The sequence below is a fragment of the Vulpes lagopus genome, chromosome 1 (assembly GCF_018345385.1).
Source record: "Vulpes lagopus strain Blue_001 chromosome 1, ASM1834538v1, whole genome shotgun sequence".
Lineage (NCBI taxonomy): Eukaryota > Metazoa > Chordata > Mammalia > Carnivora > Canidae > Vulpes > Vulpes lagopus.
In genome coordinates, this window is record NC_054824.1 from 37,176,930 (window position 1) to 37,193,401 (window position 16,472).

The following is a 16,472-nucleotide window of genomic DNA, read 5'->3' on the forward strand; positions in this document are numbered from 1 at the left end:
ATAGAAGGCCAATAGGTAAACAATATAAATCAGACCTCCAACTCCAAACCAGGCCAAAGGCCCTTAGTATGTTAAGACTCTCCTAGACAAATCTAGGATCAGAGGGCCAAAAAAGCCAAATGATCGACTCAGAGGTAGGATTTCCTTAGAACAAAGAATTCAAATGTGCCTTCTTCAAACATCATAGGCTAACAATGAATTCCCTACCTCCACTATAATGAATTCAATAATATATAACAACCCAGAACCACCTCTATGTGAAATGAAAATAGCCGATAAAAACCTTGGCGACCTCTGATTTCTTTTTTTAGAACAGCACTGTCCAAAAGAAATAAAATATGAGCCACGTGCAATTTCAAATTTCTAGTAGCCACATTTAAAAAGCAAAAAGAAGCATGTGGAATTAATTTTTGTAATAATTTATTTGGTGCCATATACCTAAAATATTATTATTTCAACATGTACTCAATATAAAAAATTACTATTAAAGAGCTATTTTTCTTTTTTTTTTTTTTTTTTTTACTAAGTCTTCAAAATCTGATCTTTTAACCCACTCAGAGTACATTTCCACTTGGACTAGCCACACTTCAAGCACTCAATAGCCACATGTAATAAGTGACCCCGCCCCCCCAATTTGCACAACACAGTTCCAGACCAGGGGTCAGTAAATGATAACTGACATGAACTAAGAATAGCATTTACATTTTTAGTCTGTTGGGGGAAAAAAAAATCAAAGAATATTTTATGACATAAAAATTAAAGAAAACTTTAATTTCCACGTCTTTAAATAAAATTTCACTGGATCATAGCCACATTCACTTACATATTGTCTATGGTTGCTTCCTGCTACAACAGCTAAGTTGAGTAGTTATGACAGAGACATATGGCCCACTGAGCCTAAAATATTACTAACTGGCCCTTTCTAGGAAAAAAATTTTGCTGATTCCTGTTCTAGTGGATCATGAGACTTAGAAGTAACAGTGCTGGGGCTCCTGGGTGGCTCAAGTCAGTTAAGCATCTGCCTTCTGCTCAGGTCATGATCCCAGGATCCTGGGATCAAGCCTGGCATTGGGCTCCCGGCTCAACGGGGAGGCTGCTACTCTCTCTGCCTCTACCCCTCCCCCTGCTTGTAGTCAGTCTCTCTCTCTCTCTCTCTCTCTGTCCCTCTCTCTCTCTCTCTCTCTCATAAATAAATTTCTTTTAAAAAGTGACAGTGCTGGATGAGTTATGTGGAACCTGAGCCACAAAGTTGTGGCACTACTTTCCAGAATTACTACTGCCTGAATGAGATACAATGTCAAAAAGTGACACAAATCAAATGATAAAGCTCATTTGTAGCCTCAAAATAGCCCCCCAAATTATAACTAAGAGTGAGATCCTATACTAATAGATGAGATCCTATCCTCAGCTTTCCTCCCTCTCCATCTACCAACAAAGTAATTGAGCCACGTGGTCTTTATCTATACATGTATAACTGTTCTATAAATGTGACACCTGCAAGAAGAGGATTAAACCAAGTTAAACAAACTGTCTTTACCAAAGCCTACCAAATGAAAAATATGGGAAATAACTAATGTTATGTTAAAAAATAACAAAGATGTAAATATGTTAAGAGCACAACAAAGTAGAAAAACAAAAAAATCATACATAAGAAAGACCACATAATAGGACTCTAGGTGATGGGTTTCCTTTTTTCTTTTCTTTTTTTCCCACAATAACCATCTATATCTTTTACAAAGGAAAAAATATGTTTAGGCCTGTACGAAATACCAGGATTTTACCTTCACTAGGATTTTTACTTTAAATAACATATCTCTTGGAAATCTCTCTTATCTCTGTGGAAAGTTTCAAATATTTTTTCTTTCAAAATAAATTGAAGAACTCTTACCATATTCTGAAACCTGAAATGATTGATAATATGTCTGGTCCTATTGGGAGGAAGGAAAAAAGATAAAACATAAAAGAGTTCTTATTTAATTATTTCGCTTGCTTACTTACCTACATAAAAAGATTTAGAAAATTATTTTTAATTGCATTTATAATGATTCAATGAGAAGAACAGTTCATTTTAACTTGTGGAAGTTTATTTTTAGTCACCTGCAACATGAAGCCTATGAGATTTCATGAGTTTTTCTTGTCAATTCACTAATACAAAAAGGTGATCTGTCTCTATATTTCACTGCAGGTCATTTGAACAAACTGCTTATTTTGACTTTAAACATTTGTGAAATGAAAATTAGATTAAATTACACATTCTAGGAATTTATGAAGCAAGAATAACACATGTCAAACCATGACTTCAAATTTGTTTTAAATTTCATTCTCAAAAAAAAAAAAAAACAATGGAGAAAATAAAGTTACACATAATTCAAGTATTTATACATAATCAAAAATATAAAATCATCATGGACTAACATTTTTTACCTTCCAAAGTCCTTGAATTACTTTCTTGTGCAAACCTGCAAATAATACATTCTACTCTATTTTAACAAATATTATTATTCCCTTTTCTAAGATCAACAAGAAAATATGTGGCCTATTATTATGTCACTTTTCCTAATTCCCTATATTTCTGCCCACTCTAAATCCATAAGTAACATATTAAATAGAATCTCTTCAAAATAGCTAAGTAGCTCCACCATTAAAATTTGCATTCTAAATCTGATTCTCTCTGTTTATCAAAGCAAATACACAGATGCAGCTACAAACTAGGTTCTTTTTTTTAATCATCCTTGGTTAATTCAAAGCAACTGTACAAGTTGTTTTTTAATCCTAAAAGAAGGATAGAGTTCATTTCAAAGTTTAAAACAAATGTAACTATTTATATGCTAACAAAATAATTGCTTAAAACTTAGCCTCGATGATGTCATTTAAAGTAGATCCCAAAGAAATTGTGTTGATCAAGGCCCTAAGAATCACATTTGTGGCTTCTATCTTAAATTGTTTTCATGTCCTATATAGGAATGTTACAATTACATGTATTCGGTTCATTTACAAATTCTAATTTGTCATCCGCAGAAATCAAATCAAGAAGGTAATCTACCCGTATTGCCTCTTTTACTTATAAACACAAGAATGCTGGTCATGAAATCAGTTTTGGCTTTATTACTGAGGCTAGCACAGGTGAGGCTATGTAATAAGCAATTTTAAAACAATGATGATCTTTCTCCCAAGTTAAATTCATATTGCAAATTCTCAGTAAGTACTACATGCAAAACACCATATGAGGCTCTGTAAAGATAAATTAGTCTTCAACATAGGAAGGTCAGTCAAGAGATGGAAACAAACATAGTAAACAGCAATAATGCAAGACTGACAGTGTCCTGCAGTTTTATGTACTGTGTTTCAGCTCCTACTCTCCCCTATGCTTATCCTACTTCCATCTCTACTCATCTTCTAAGACTTAACTCAAATATTACTGCTTCCCTGAATCCCCAATCCAAAAGCAATCTTGGCACTCTAAGCTTCTATGCTCTATAGTTCCTTCTGTCCCTTTTTACACCATAAATATTTTGGTATGTAATTTATCTTGCTGCAAGTTCTTTGAGCACCATGTCCATGTTAGATCATTTTTTTATCCCTCATAGCTTATTCTTGAAGGTGCCAACCTAAGAATGTCTAATACCAAAAAAAGTGCTTAGTAAATATGTGTTAGATTAAGTAAATAGAACTAGCTTTGACAAATGTAGGAAATGAACTGATTTGTTTGGGCCTACTTTAAATAGCCTTGAAACCAAGTTTTAGGCACTTATTTGTTAAACACATAAGTAGTTACATTAACTATATTTGAAATGAATTCTCCTCTTCTGTCTCCTATATTATTCATCATCTCTGATAATTCCTGGATTTTCCATCTCTCCTGTTTACTATCTCCTCCTTCATTCAGTCTATGCTGAAATGTTGGCCCTACCCACCCTGAACCTGATGCTCTTCCCATTCTTCAGACTCTTAAGTGAGTTCATCAACTCTCACGGTTTTAATTGCCATCTCTATACTAAAAACACTTAAATCTATATCCTTGGCCCATACCTCAGCCCAGAGATTCAGACTTAAGTCCACTTTCTGGATGTCTCCCCTCAAATGTCCTACAGAAGTTACTGGACTTCTTTAACTGGATTTAGCCTCCTCCAGGGAACTTTTCTTATTTGCCTTTCCTCGTATTGGGTTAGATACCATTCCCTCCCATAATAACTTTTATATAACTCAATTGTTTCACTTAACACAATATGTTATAATTATCTGCTTTGTATCCATCTAAATCACTGGGTGCCGAGCACCTAATTCAGTATGCTTTCAATGTTTGTTAAATAAATGTATGTAAAAATGAATGAACAAATAGATTCTTGTCCCCAGGCTTGTTCTTACAGGGCTCCTCAGATTAACCTCAATTACTGTACAGTGTCTCCTGCCAGAAATTGAAATAACCTTCTCATAAGAAGAATCAGACAACCCTGAAGAGACACGGCCATTTGTCAAATGGCCCGCAGAGTAACCTTAACTCTCTGTCCTGTATTTGGAAGGAATATAAATGCCAAGGAGTGGAAGAGGCCAACAGCATGGAAAAGTGGAGGAAAAAAGTAAAAGAGTGCTTCTTTTTACCGTCATTTTAAATTGTCCCAATAAATCACAAAACCATTTTGTAACTGAGCGCTGACAGGGTGCTTTGTACTGGATGATGTTTTCCCAGGGTGTTTATAAGTGGTGAAATGCAAATCAAGAAATAAATTATTTTACTATCCAAGGGTTTTCAAAAGCAGAAATGAGTTTTGTAATTTTCAACATATTATCCATTAGGCAATCAGGCCATACCAATTTCCACAATGAGTTCAGTCATTTTTATTAAATATTTTTACAAAACATATAATCAGGAATGGTAGAAGATATTGAAATACTTGAAACTATTAATAATTCAGAGAATCAGTAGTAACTTATGTCATATATAACCATAAAAACACTGAGTACTTTCATAAGTCTAGAACAGGTATTTGCAAAATTTTTCTATGAAGAATCGATAGTAAATATTTTAGGCTTTGCAAACCTATATGGCCCCTGTTGTAACTATTTGCTGAACCCTGATCTAAAAAAATAAAATGTACTTCCAAACTGTTCTATGTTAACTCTAGATGAACTAAATTGACTAACCTTAACTAAAAACATGAGAAGAAAGAAAAAGAAAAAGAAAAGCACAATCCCATTTACTAAAAATGTTCCTTCAGTTCCACAGAAACAATCTGCCTCAAAATGAGTTTTCATGATTATTCTAGCTCATCAAATACAATTTGTACTCATTCACTCTGCCAACAACTGGAGAGGAAGGCTGACCTGAAAGAGTAAATATTTCAGCAGCATGTCTTCAAAGAAAACACCGTTCCAGGTGCAAGAATACATAACTCATCAACATCTTCTGAGTGCTGCTTTTCTCAAGTGGTCGCTCTTCCATGGTGAAAGTGCTCCCTTACAAAACCTGCTCTTAGCATATACATTCACTCTTTATTTGTATGAGATATAAGCCTGTCTCAATTAGACTTCCTAAACAAATCCAAAGGAGAACCAGGACGTATTCTCAGTAATCTCTGTAATTTCTTTCTTCCCCTTATCCCTAAATCAATAGTTCATTGTGACAGTATATGTTACAAACATCGACCAAATGAAAGAGAAAATACCAGTAAAAGTAAATTTCTTTCACTAGTCCTAAAAAATATGCTATGACTGGATGCAAATTAAAGACATGTGAATTGCTACAAACATCTATTCCAGTCACAGAATTTCTCTTCTCTAACCATGAAGCCATCCAGCTCTTGAGAGAATTTCTATTTTTAATAAACTTAAAGGAATATGGCATGCTACATGATCATTTAAAAAAAGATATATATTATATAAATTTTATATATTTATTATATACATATATAATATATTTATATATTTTATTTATATATTTATTATATAAATATATAATAAATATATATTATATATTTATTATATAAATATATATATTATATAAATATATATATTTTTTTAAATGCAGGTCAGCTTCTTTTAACTCTTATTTCTGAAGTAAAAAGAAATGCCAGAAACACAACTAAAGTGTTGGGTGGATTTTTGTTTGCACATTTATGTTCATTAATGATCATTTCAATTTCCCAAAAGTCTACTTGAGTGCCCAAAGTCACATTGTCAAAAGGTAAAATGAAGCACATTAAAAATGTTAAGGTTTATGTGAACAAAAATCAGTTGGAATTGGGCAGTCCTAAACTGCTAGTGGTCAGGCATGCTCTACCAACAAGAGCTCAGGAAGAAACTTTTATAGACAAAAGGCAGAAGCAAAGTAAGGAAATTACTGAATGGTTGTAACTTAAAGCCTAGTTGGCTGTTTGTGACTGGTTATTCCTAGAATTTTGATTTCATAACCCTGAGACATTTACAGACTTAAATTTTGGTTTGTTTAGGATGTCCGCCATGGCAATAGAGCCACATCAGTCTGATGCCCTTTCCTAATTAATTTAACCTTTTACTCCTTTCTCCCTTTCACAATCCAAGCATCCCCTAAACCTGATGAATCTTCCTTTAAAGTGTCTCTTAAATTTACCCATTCCTCTTTCGTTTGTGCTGCTCCCCTAAAGCACCCCCCTACTACCTTCAGACTAGACTATTATAACCTAACACAGAAGGTGGGCTGTATTTGCTAAGCACTGATGCTAACCTCGTGGCTGTCTCCCTGACTTCAGTTCCTCTCCTTTTAATCTCCCCACATGTTATGATCTCCCTAAAATTCTATTGCAATCATGTCATACTACAGAAATCGACAAGACAACAAATATCAATGACTTTTTTTCGTCCAGAGGTTTATCATAAGCACGTCATTCTGTCTACTGAATAACGTTTTGCTGTTTTTATTTTTTTTGTTTTTTTTTCGTTTTGCTGTTTTTACATTAAGTATGCATTACTTTTATAATCAGAGGAAAATAATAAAATAATTTTTATATCTTTTATAATGACATTCACATATAATTTCTGCTTTCCTTCTCCTCAGAAGCCTTATATGAAATTTATAAAATTAACATTCAAAGTAAAATAAAAGTTTTTAGAGCCCACTAGTAAAATGAAATCTAAAACATTAGCTTGATATCCAGTATGTTCCACAGCTGAACCCACAAACTCTTCCAACATTCTCTTTGACTATTACTGTCTGTAGGACTCCACTCCAGGCAAGTGCCTGTTCCCAACTCTACTCCTGTCACCTAGATCTAAACCCCATTCCACCCCCATGGTCCCCATCTGAGTTCTACAGTGCCCTCTACCTTCATCTAGTTGAAGCATGGAATTTTAAAATTATGAAGAGGCTTACAAATCCTCTGACCCAAGTGCCTTATTTTATAGCTGAGGACACAGATCCAGAGCTAACACAATTTATCCTGAGTCCCTGGAGTACAGCATAAGCCCCACATCAAGTAACTCTCAATCTAATGCTCTTTGCATTTATTACATGAAGTCTTCCCTGACTGTAAGATCCTTGAAAGTAGAGTCTATGTCTTACCATCTTTAGATGTCTCCTGTGTTTCTTCCCACCTAACATACATAGAAAAATTCCATATTTTTAGTTTTATTCAGATTTCTACTAATTTTGCTATGCTTAGCCCTAATACCTACAGAACGGTAGTTGTGTAATACCCTTTTTCCCACTTTCATTTTTACTATAAAATTAACAAAGAACTTAAAAATTAACAAGAAATCACAGTGAAAATATCATCCATAAAAGTGTCAGTGGATGTATATTGACCTACTTGGAGAAATGAGGGATGTACAAAAGAATGGAAATGTTTGTTAACATTCACATTGCCCTTTCCTTTCCTGTTTAGAGTCTAAACCTCTGTAGCCTACACGGCAGTTGCAACATATTTCTCTAAGGGTTTTCAACACAGACATCAGGATCAACTTTGGTAGATTCAATAAGCAGATATGCCCAGTTTCCACCCCAGAGCTACTGAATCAGAGTTAACAGAACTGCAGTCCAAGGAGAACAAATGCATTCATTCATCCATCCTTCAACAGAGAAGTACTGTAAGTGCACTTAGCATTGTGCTAAGTGATGGAGATACACTTTCCCAGGCTGAGGCTTTTAATCCTGTGGAAACAATCTATTTATCAAACAATCTCACACATAAGTATGTAACTACAGACAATGATAAAAGCTGTGAATTAAATTCATAGGGGAATTATAAATTCTGAAGATGAGGCTGGCCAAGTAGTCAGATGAGGCAGGACCTTGTGTAGGCCATGGTGAAACATCTGAATTTTATTCTGAGGGCAATGGAAAGCCTGTGGAGAGTTTTAAGCTGAGCAATAACATGACCCAATTTAATGTTTAGATTACTTTCACTACTGTGTAGTGACTGCAAGAGGGAAAAGAGCAAACTTAGGGATATGCACTAAGAGGCACTGTAAATGTCTACAGAAAATATGAGGATGGCTTGGATAAAAAGGTAGAGGGAGAAATAGAGAAGGAGAAGTAGATGGATTTGAAATATCTAATATCACAATCTATGGGAATCAGTAAAGGTCTGGATAAGGGTGATGAGAGAGCATGAGATGTCAAGAAAATTCCAAGATTACCAGCTTGCACAACTGGATGGAGCAGTTCAATAAGCTAGAGAATGCTGGAGAAGAGCCAGATATGGTGAGGAAAGATAATGAGAAGAATGATATTGGACATGAGGACTTTGGGAAGCCTTTAAAACATCCAAGTAGAGATGTTAAGAAGACAAATGATTATAAAGGTCTGGAACACAACAAATGAGATAAGGAGAAGAATCCAGACTAGCAAACTAGTAGAAAGAAACCTAAGTGCTAAACTGGAGTGAGCTGAGGAAAATGGGAGGCACAGAGATTAGACTACCTTTTTTTCAAAGGATTGGCTAGAATGGAAAAGACAAAAAAAGTGAAATTACTGGCAAGGAAACTAGTGTGACTCTTTCTCTCTCCCTCTCTCTCCCCTTAATCATGTGAGAGACTTGAACATACTAGATTTTGTGGAAAGATCCAGGAGAGAGAGAGAGAGAGATCCAGATTGAAGATTCAGGAGAAAGAAAAGATAATTAATATTGTAAGATTTCTGAGAAAGTATAAGAGAGAAGCCAGGGAAGAGGTTGAGGTTTTGGTCTTAGATATGAAGAATTATATCTTTTCTGTAAAAGAAGAGGATGACCATGAGATGAGTACACACACAGGTAGTCACATAGATCTGGCAGAGGAACTTAAAAGAAATTCCTATTTGATAAATTTTGTTTTTGTTTATGAAGTAGAAAGAAAGATTATCTACTGAGAGTGAGGAGGGAGGGACCAGAAGCTCCCCCATGAGACAGCATTTTCCTGAATCTCTTCTCTCATTGGGAAGAATTACAAACATCCTGGTACTCCTCAAGACTGGAACTAAACTAAAGCAGAACTTAAGTTATTCTATACCTAATAGTTACTCATAGTAATAGGACTGGGGAGAATGGATCTAACCAATAACCAAGACATAGACCATACAAGACTTCAGTTAAAGAACAATGGGTCAGACATCCAATACCACAACCACATGCATACTCCTAAGAAGTTTCTCCCTTTGCAGTACAAATGTTATGCTGCACAAAAGACAAGCTAATAACAAACAAAAAACAAAGCAAAAAACAACCAAAAATAAAATAAATTTAAAAAGAGAGAGACAAACTAGTTTCCTCAGGAAAAAATGTGACTTAGAAACATATTCTTTTTAAAACAAACAGGGGATCTCCGGGTCGCTCAGTGATTTGGCTCCTGCCCCCAGCCCAGGGCGTGATCCTGGAATCCCGGGGTCGAGTCCCACATCGGGTTCCCTCCATGGAGCCTGCTTCTCCCTCTGCCTATGTCTCTGCCTCTCTCTCTCTCTCTCTCTCTCTCTCTCTCTCTCTCTGTCTCTCATGAGTAAATAAATAAAATCTTTAAAAAAAATAAAAATAAAACCATCAAAAATCATTCACTGAACCCTCTCTGTTCCTACTGAAAATGGAAAAAATAAAAGTTTTTTAAGTTATGCCACATGACTACCTTTCTTGGGCACCTATCTCTAGCAAAAGGAAAAAGCAGAAGGGTAGCTAGTACTTTGTATTGAATAGGAAAGTCACCCCTGAGGCAAAAATATTCCATTTCTTTCTCATTTATCCTTTTCTCACTGCACCCAGGGACACAGTACTCATTCTAGTGACCCACCCTGGGACCTAGGGCTGCCACTAGCAGAGTCCATTGAGCTGTGATTTTCCAAAACTCCCTCTATGCCACTGAAAACTAGGCATCTTATAGAACTATACACACACATATCAATGTAAAGTTCCTGTTTTTGAGGCTGTACTATAATAACGTAAGATATAACCATTTGACACACTGCGTAAAGGACACATAGGGCCTCTCAAATACGTTCTTCACAACCTTCTGCAAATCTACTTAAAAATAAAAAGTTCTAAATAAATAAATAAATAAATAAATAAATAAATAAATAAATAAAAAGTTCTTTGAAAAATTAATCTTCTATGACTTATATCACCAAGAGTATACAGCCTGCTAGGTAACAGCAAAGTAATCCTTACTAATATATTAGTAGAAATTAATGTTTCCCCTACCAAGTAATAAGAGTCTCCTGAACTGAAAATCTTCCATCTAAAGTCATGGCTGTTGTGGCAGAATATGAGACACTCTGCAGGCAGCCTGGGTGGCTCAGCGGTTTAGCGCTGCCTTCGGCCCAGGGCATGATCCTGGAGTCCTGAGATCGAGGCCCACATCGGGCTCCCTGCATGGAGCCTGCTTCTCCCTCCACCTATGTCTCTGCCTCTCTCTCTCTCTGCGTCTTTCATGAATAAATAAATAAAATTTAAAAAATATATATGAGACACTCTGAAAACAACCCAAGATGAAACTCAATAGATAAATTCACAGATGAGAGAGGAGACATAACCACCAGCACCACAGAAATACAAACAATAATAAGAGAACATTATGAAAAACTAAGTGCCAACAAATTGGACAATCTAGAAGAAATGGATAAATTCCTAGAAACATATAAACTACCAAAAGTGAAACAGAAAGAAATAGAAAATTTGAACAGACCCATAACCAGCAAAGACACTGACTCAGTAATCAAAAAAACTCCCAACAAACAAAAGTCCAGGGCCAGATGCATTCACATGAATTCTACCACACATATAAAGAAGAGTTAATACCTATTCTTCTCAAAGTATTCCAAAAAGTAGAAAAGGAAGAAAAACTCCCAATTTCAATTTCATTCTATGAGGTCAACATTACTCTGATACAAAAACCAGATTAAGATACCACTATAAAAGAGAACTATAGGCCCATATTTCTGATGAACATGGATGCAAAAATCCTCAACAAAATACTAGCAAACCAAATTCAACAATCCATTAAAAAATCATTCACCACAATCAAGTGGGATTTATTCTAGGGGTTGTAAGGGTGGTTCAATATTTGCAAATCAATCAACATGATATATCACATCAATAAGAGAAAAGATAAGAACTATATGATCATTTCAACAGAGAAAAAATATTTGACAAAGTAAAACATCCATTCATGATAAAAAATAAAAAGCCCTCAACAAAGTAGGCTTAACTGTTGGGGATTTACCCCAAAGATTCAGATGCAATGAAACACCGGGACACCTGCACCCCGATGTTTCTAGCAGCAATGGCCACAATAGCCAAACTGTGGAAGGAGCCTCGGTGTCCATAGAAAGATGAATGGATAAAGAAGATGTGGTTTATGTATACAATGGAATATTACTCAGCAATTAGAAACGACAAATACCCACCATTTGCTTCAACGTGGATGGAACTGGAGGGTATTATGCTGAGTGAAGTAAGTCAATCGGAGAAGGACAAACAGTGTATGTTCTCATTCATTTGGGGAATATGAATAATAGTGAAAGGGAATACAAAGGAAGGGAGAAGAAATGTGTGGGAAATATCAGGAAGGGAGACAGAACATAAAGACTCCTAACTCTGGGAAATGAACTAGGGGTGGAGGAAGGGGAGGAGGGTGGGGGGTGGGGGTGAATGGGTGACGGGCACTGAGGGGGACACTTGACGGGATGAGCACTGGGTGTTATTCTGTATGTTGGTAAATTGAACACCAATAAAAATTATTAAAAAAAAAAAACAAAGTAGGCTTAGAGGGAGAATATCTGAACATAATGAGGCCATCTATGAAAAACTGTTTTTCCCCTAAGGTCAGGAACAAGACAAGGATGTCTACTCTCACCATTTTTATTCAACAAAGTACTAGAAGCCCTAGCCACAGAAATCAGACAACAACAACAACAACAACAACAACAACAACAAAAAGGCATCCAAATTGGTAAGAAAGAAGTAAAACCTTCATTATTTGCAGATGGCATGTTACTATATAGAGAAAACATGAAAGACTCCACAAAAAAACTGCTAGATTTGATAAATTGACTAAAGTCACAAGACACAAAATCAATATATAGAAATCTGTTGCATTTCTATACACCAATAATGAAGAAATTAAGATAACATTTACAACTGCACCAAAAAGAGAAATTAAGAAAACATTTACAACTGTACCAAAAAAATAATAAGATACCCAGGAATAAATCTAACCAAAGAGATGAAAGACCTGTACTCTGAAAACAATAAAACACTGATGAAAGATATCAAAGAGAACACAAAGAAATGGAAAGACATCCTATGCCCATAGATTGGAAAACAAATATTGTTAAAATGTCTATACTTCCCAAAGCATTCTACACATTTAATACAATCCCTATTAAAGTACCAATATTCTTCATGGAATTAGAAAAAGAGCCCTAAAAAATGTCTGAAATCAAAAACAACTCTGGATAGCCAAAGCAACCTTGAAAAACAAAAGCAAAGCTCGAGGCATCAAAAGTCCAGACTTCGAGTTATATTACAAAGCTGTAGTAACCAAAACTGTATGGTACTGGCACAAAAATAGACACATAGATCAATAGGACAGAGCAGAAAAAACCCAGAAATACACTCACAATTAGTCTTGAACAAAGCAGGAAAGAATATCCAATGGAAAAAAGACAGTATATTCAAAAAATGGTGTTGAGAAAGCGATACAGCTACATGTAAAAGAATGAAACTGGACCACTTTATTACTCCATACAACAAAATTAATTCAAAATGGATTAAGGACCTAAATATGAGATCAGAAACCATAAAAAACCCAGAAGAGAACACAGGCAGGGGTGCCTTGGTGCCTCAGTCAGTTAAGAGTTGAACTCTTGATTTTGGCTCAGGTCATGATCTTAGGGTCGTGTGATCGAGGCCCAAGTCAGGCTCTGCGCTCAGTGGAGAGTCTGCTTGAGATTCTCTCTCTCTCCCTCTCCCTATACCCCTCCCCCCACATGCATGGGCTCTCTCTCCCTAAAATAAATAAATAAATCTTTAGAAGAGAACACTGCCAGTAACCTCTTTGACATGAGCCGTAGCAACTTCTTTCTAGATATGTCTCCTGAGGCTAGGGAACAAAGGCAAAAATAAACTATTGGGACTACATCAAAATAAAGAGCTTTTGCTCAGCAAAGGAAACAACCAACAAAACTAAAAGACAACCTACTGAATGGGAAAAGAGATTTGCAAATGACATATCTGATAAAGGGTTAGTATCCAAAATTTATAAAGAACTCATCAAACTCAACACTCAAAAAACAAGTGACCCAATTAAAAAATAGGCAGAAGACATAAACAGAGATTCTCCCAAGAAGACATACAGATGGCCAATAGACACATGAAAAGATGTTCATCATCACTCATCATCAGGGAAATGCAAATCAAAGGTGCAATGAGATATCATCTCATACCTGTCAGAATGGCTAAAATCAACAACACAAGAAACAACAGGTGTTGGCAAGGATGTGGAGAAAAAGGAAAACTTGTGCACTGTTGGTGGGAATGCAAAGTGGTGCAGTCACTCTGGAAAACAGTATGAAGTTTCCTCAAAAAGTTAAAGATAGAACTAGCCTATGATCCAGCAATCACACCACTAGATATTTCCCCAGAGAATATGAAAATGCTAATTCAAAGGTATACATGCACCCCAATGTTTATAGCAGCATTATTTTCAATAGCCAAACTATGGAAGCAGCCTAAGTACCCATCAAATGATAGATGGATAAAGAAGATGTGGCATATATATATACATATATATAATGGAATATTATTTGGCCACAAAAAGGATGAAATCTTGCCATTTGCAACAACAAGGATGGAGCTAGAGAATATAATGTTAAGCAAAATAAAGCAGTCAGAGAAAGTGAAATTCCACATGATTTCACTCATATGTGGAACTTAAGAAACAAAACAAAACAAATGAAAAAGAGAGATAAACCAAGAAACAGACTCTTAACTATAGAGAAAAAACTGATGGTTGCCAGAAGGGAGGTGGTGGTGGGAATGGATTAAATAGGTGGTGGGGATTAAGGAAGGCACTTGTAATGATGACCACTGGGTGTTGTATGGAAGTGTTGAATCACTATATTGTACATCTGAAACTAATATTACACTATATGTTAACTAAATGGAATTAAAATTAAAACTTAAAAAGCCAAAAAAAAAAAAAAAGAAAACAAACCAATATGTGAGGGAGTGACTGTATGGCACCCTCGAATCATGTCACAGAGGTGGGAATCATCTCCACCAACACACACAGCAAGCTCTGTTGACATCTAAACTCAACCAAAAAGGTGGCCATCTTTAAACAGCAATTGCTGCACATATTAAGTAATTTAATGTTCTACAGATGAAAGTGTCAGGGGATCTAGCTTCTAGCCCCATGTAAACCTAACCAGGTCACACCACTTCTCTCCAGTTCCTCCTCCATAAAATGATGAAATGGATCTGGGTAACCTTGCTATGTGCTGATGGCTTCCTGAGATCATCCATTTCACTGATGATCAGGACATGCTAACATCTAATTCCAGAATTTCTGCCTGATGCCAAAAGGATGTACCCAAAGACAGTAGTAGGTAAGACACTTGAAAGGAAGAGCACTCCTAGCATTGCTTTTGAAGGGAAAGCACAAGACAAGGAACTCCTCACAAAAATTAGGCTGGGATCCAGAAATTATAATGCACACCACTGAAGAGCTGACAAGAACAGATCAAAGGACTCACTAAAGCCACAGGAATACCACAGCACAAAAATCATGAGCACATTACGAATTTTACAAGAGGCTAGGATATTCAGTTCTTGACTGAAATCTTTAATTTTCAAAATCGGAAAGTCCAGAACGTTAATACAAAAGGCCTGTTTTCCACCAGCTCACAGGTACACCAAATACAGCAACCATACATATTCTCAAAATGCAAATATATGGACATGTTTCTTCCACACTGTAGTATCATATGGAAGAGAGGAATTGTAAGTCAAAGAACATCACAAAGGATAATAATCAATGGCGGTAGCCTAGGGGAAACTGAACACTCTCTTTCTTTCATCCTGCAAGCATGAACAACTTCCAGCAACAGGGTCAGATATTCTATTAGAATAAACAAGAAAATCAATAAAATAGAACTTCTATCTTCAAGGAACTCACAGTCTAATAAATAAGGCAGTCATAGTTTGGAAAGATGAAACAAATTCTGGAAAGATTGATACCAGTGACAGACGTAAACATCTTTGATGCCACTGAACTACACACTTAAAAATGGCAAATTGAACACCAATAAAAATTAATTTAAAAAAAATGGCTACAATGGTAAATTTTATCATTTCTATCTTGCCGCAGTAAGGAAAAAAAGCAAACAAACAAGGAAACAACTACTCTGACCCGTAAATGCTGCAGTAGAGATATGTATAAGGCCCCAAAGAAGAACTGAGAATGAAGTGCTCACTTCTGTCAGTCACTACTGTAAGAAATCAAAATCCTAAAACCGACTCCCCCTCCCTCCCTTTCTCACTGCACATGGAAGAACTTGAAGTGTTTCCAAAAAAAAAAAAAAAAGCTGTCTTCCTTCAAGCAGAGGCCAGTGAAAGTATTTTGGAAGTTCCATCCACATTCCAGAGGATGCCACTGTTTTCTGACCTGTCACACTGTGCTCCATGCTCCCTGTTAAGCTGTCATCACAAGCCAGGGGAGGAGACACCAGATGCTACTTGCAGAGAGCTTCAAGGACAGGAACTGTCCAAACAAAGATGTGTCCCTTTGCAAAGGACAAACAGCCCCAGCAGAAAGTGAACCGAGCCAGGCAGCAGCTAGGCAGTTAGGTTGCTAGGCAGGAAAGATAAGGGGTGCTCTGAAAGGATATAAGAAGCCTGAGGTACTGCTAGCAGCCCTTCCTGACCCTTCCACAACAACTAACTCAAAAGAATGAATGTAACTGCTATAAACAGAGGAACAATTCAAGGCAGACTGCTTCTGAATTACGTAATAACTTGACATGCACGTGTATTAGG

At 36.1% G+C, this 16,472-nt stretch overlaps 1 protein-coding gene across 1 annotated transcript in view; it reads right to left on the reverse strand.

Annotated features, from left to right (window-relative positions):
- Positions 1 to 16,472, reverse strand: part of CD109 (CD109 molecule) — a 129,489-nt gene that overhangs the window by 72,269 nt on the left and 40,748 nt on the right. The window contains exon 6 of the mRNA XM_041725239.1: positions 1,889 to 1,928. Coding sequence (XP_041581173.1) covers positions 1,889 to 1,928 — 40 coding nt within the window. The remainder of the gene's footprint in view (positions 1 to 1,888; positions 1,929 to 16,472) is intronic.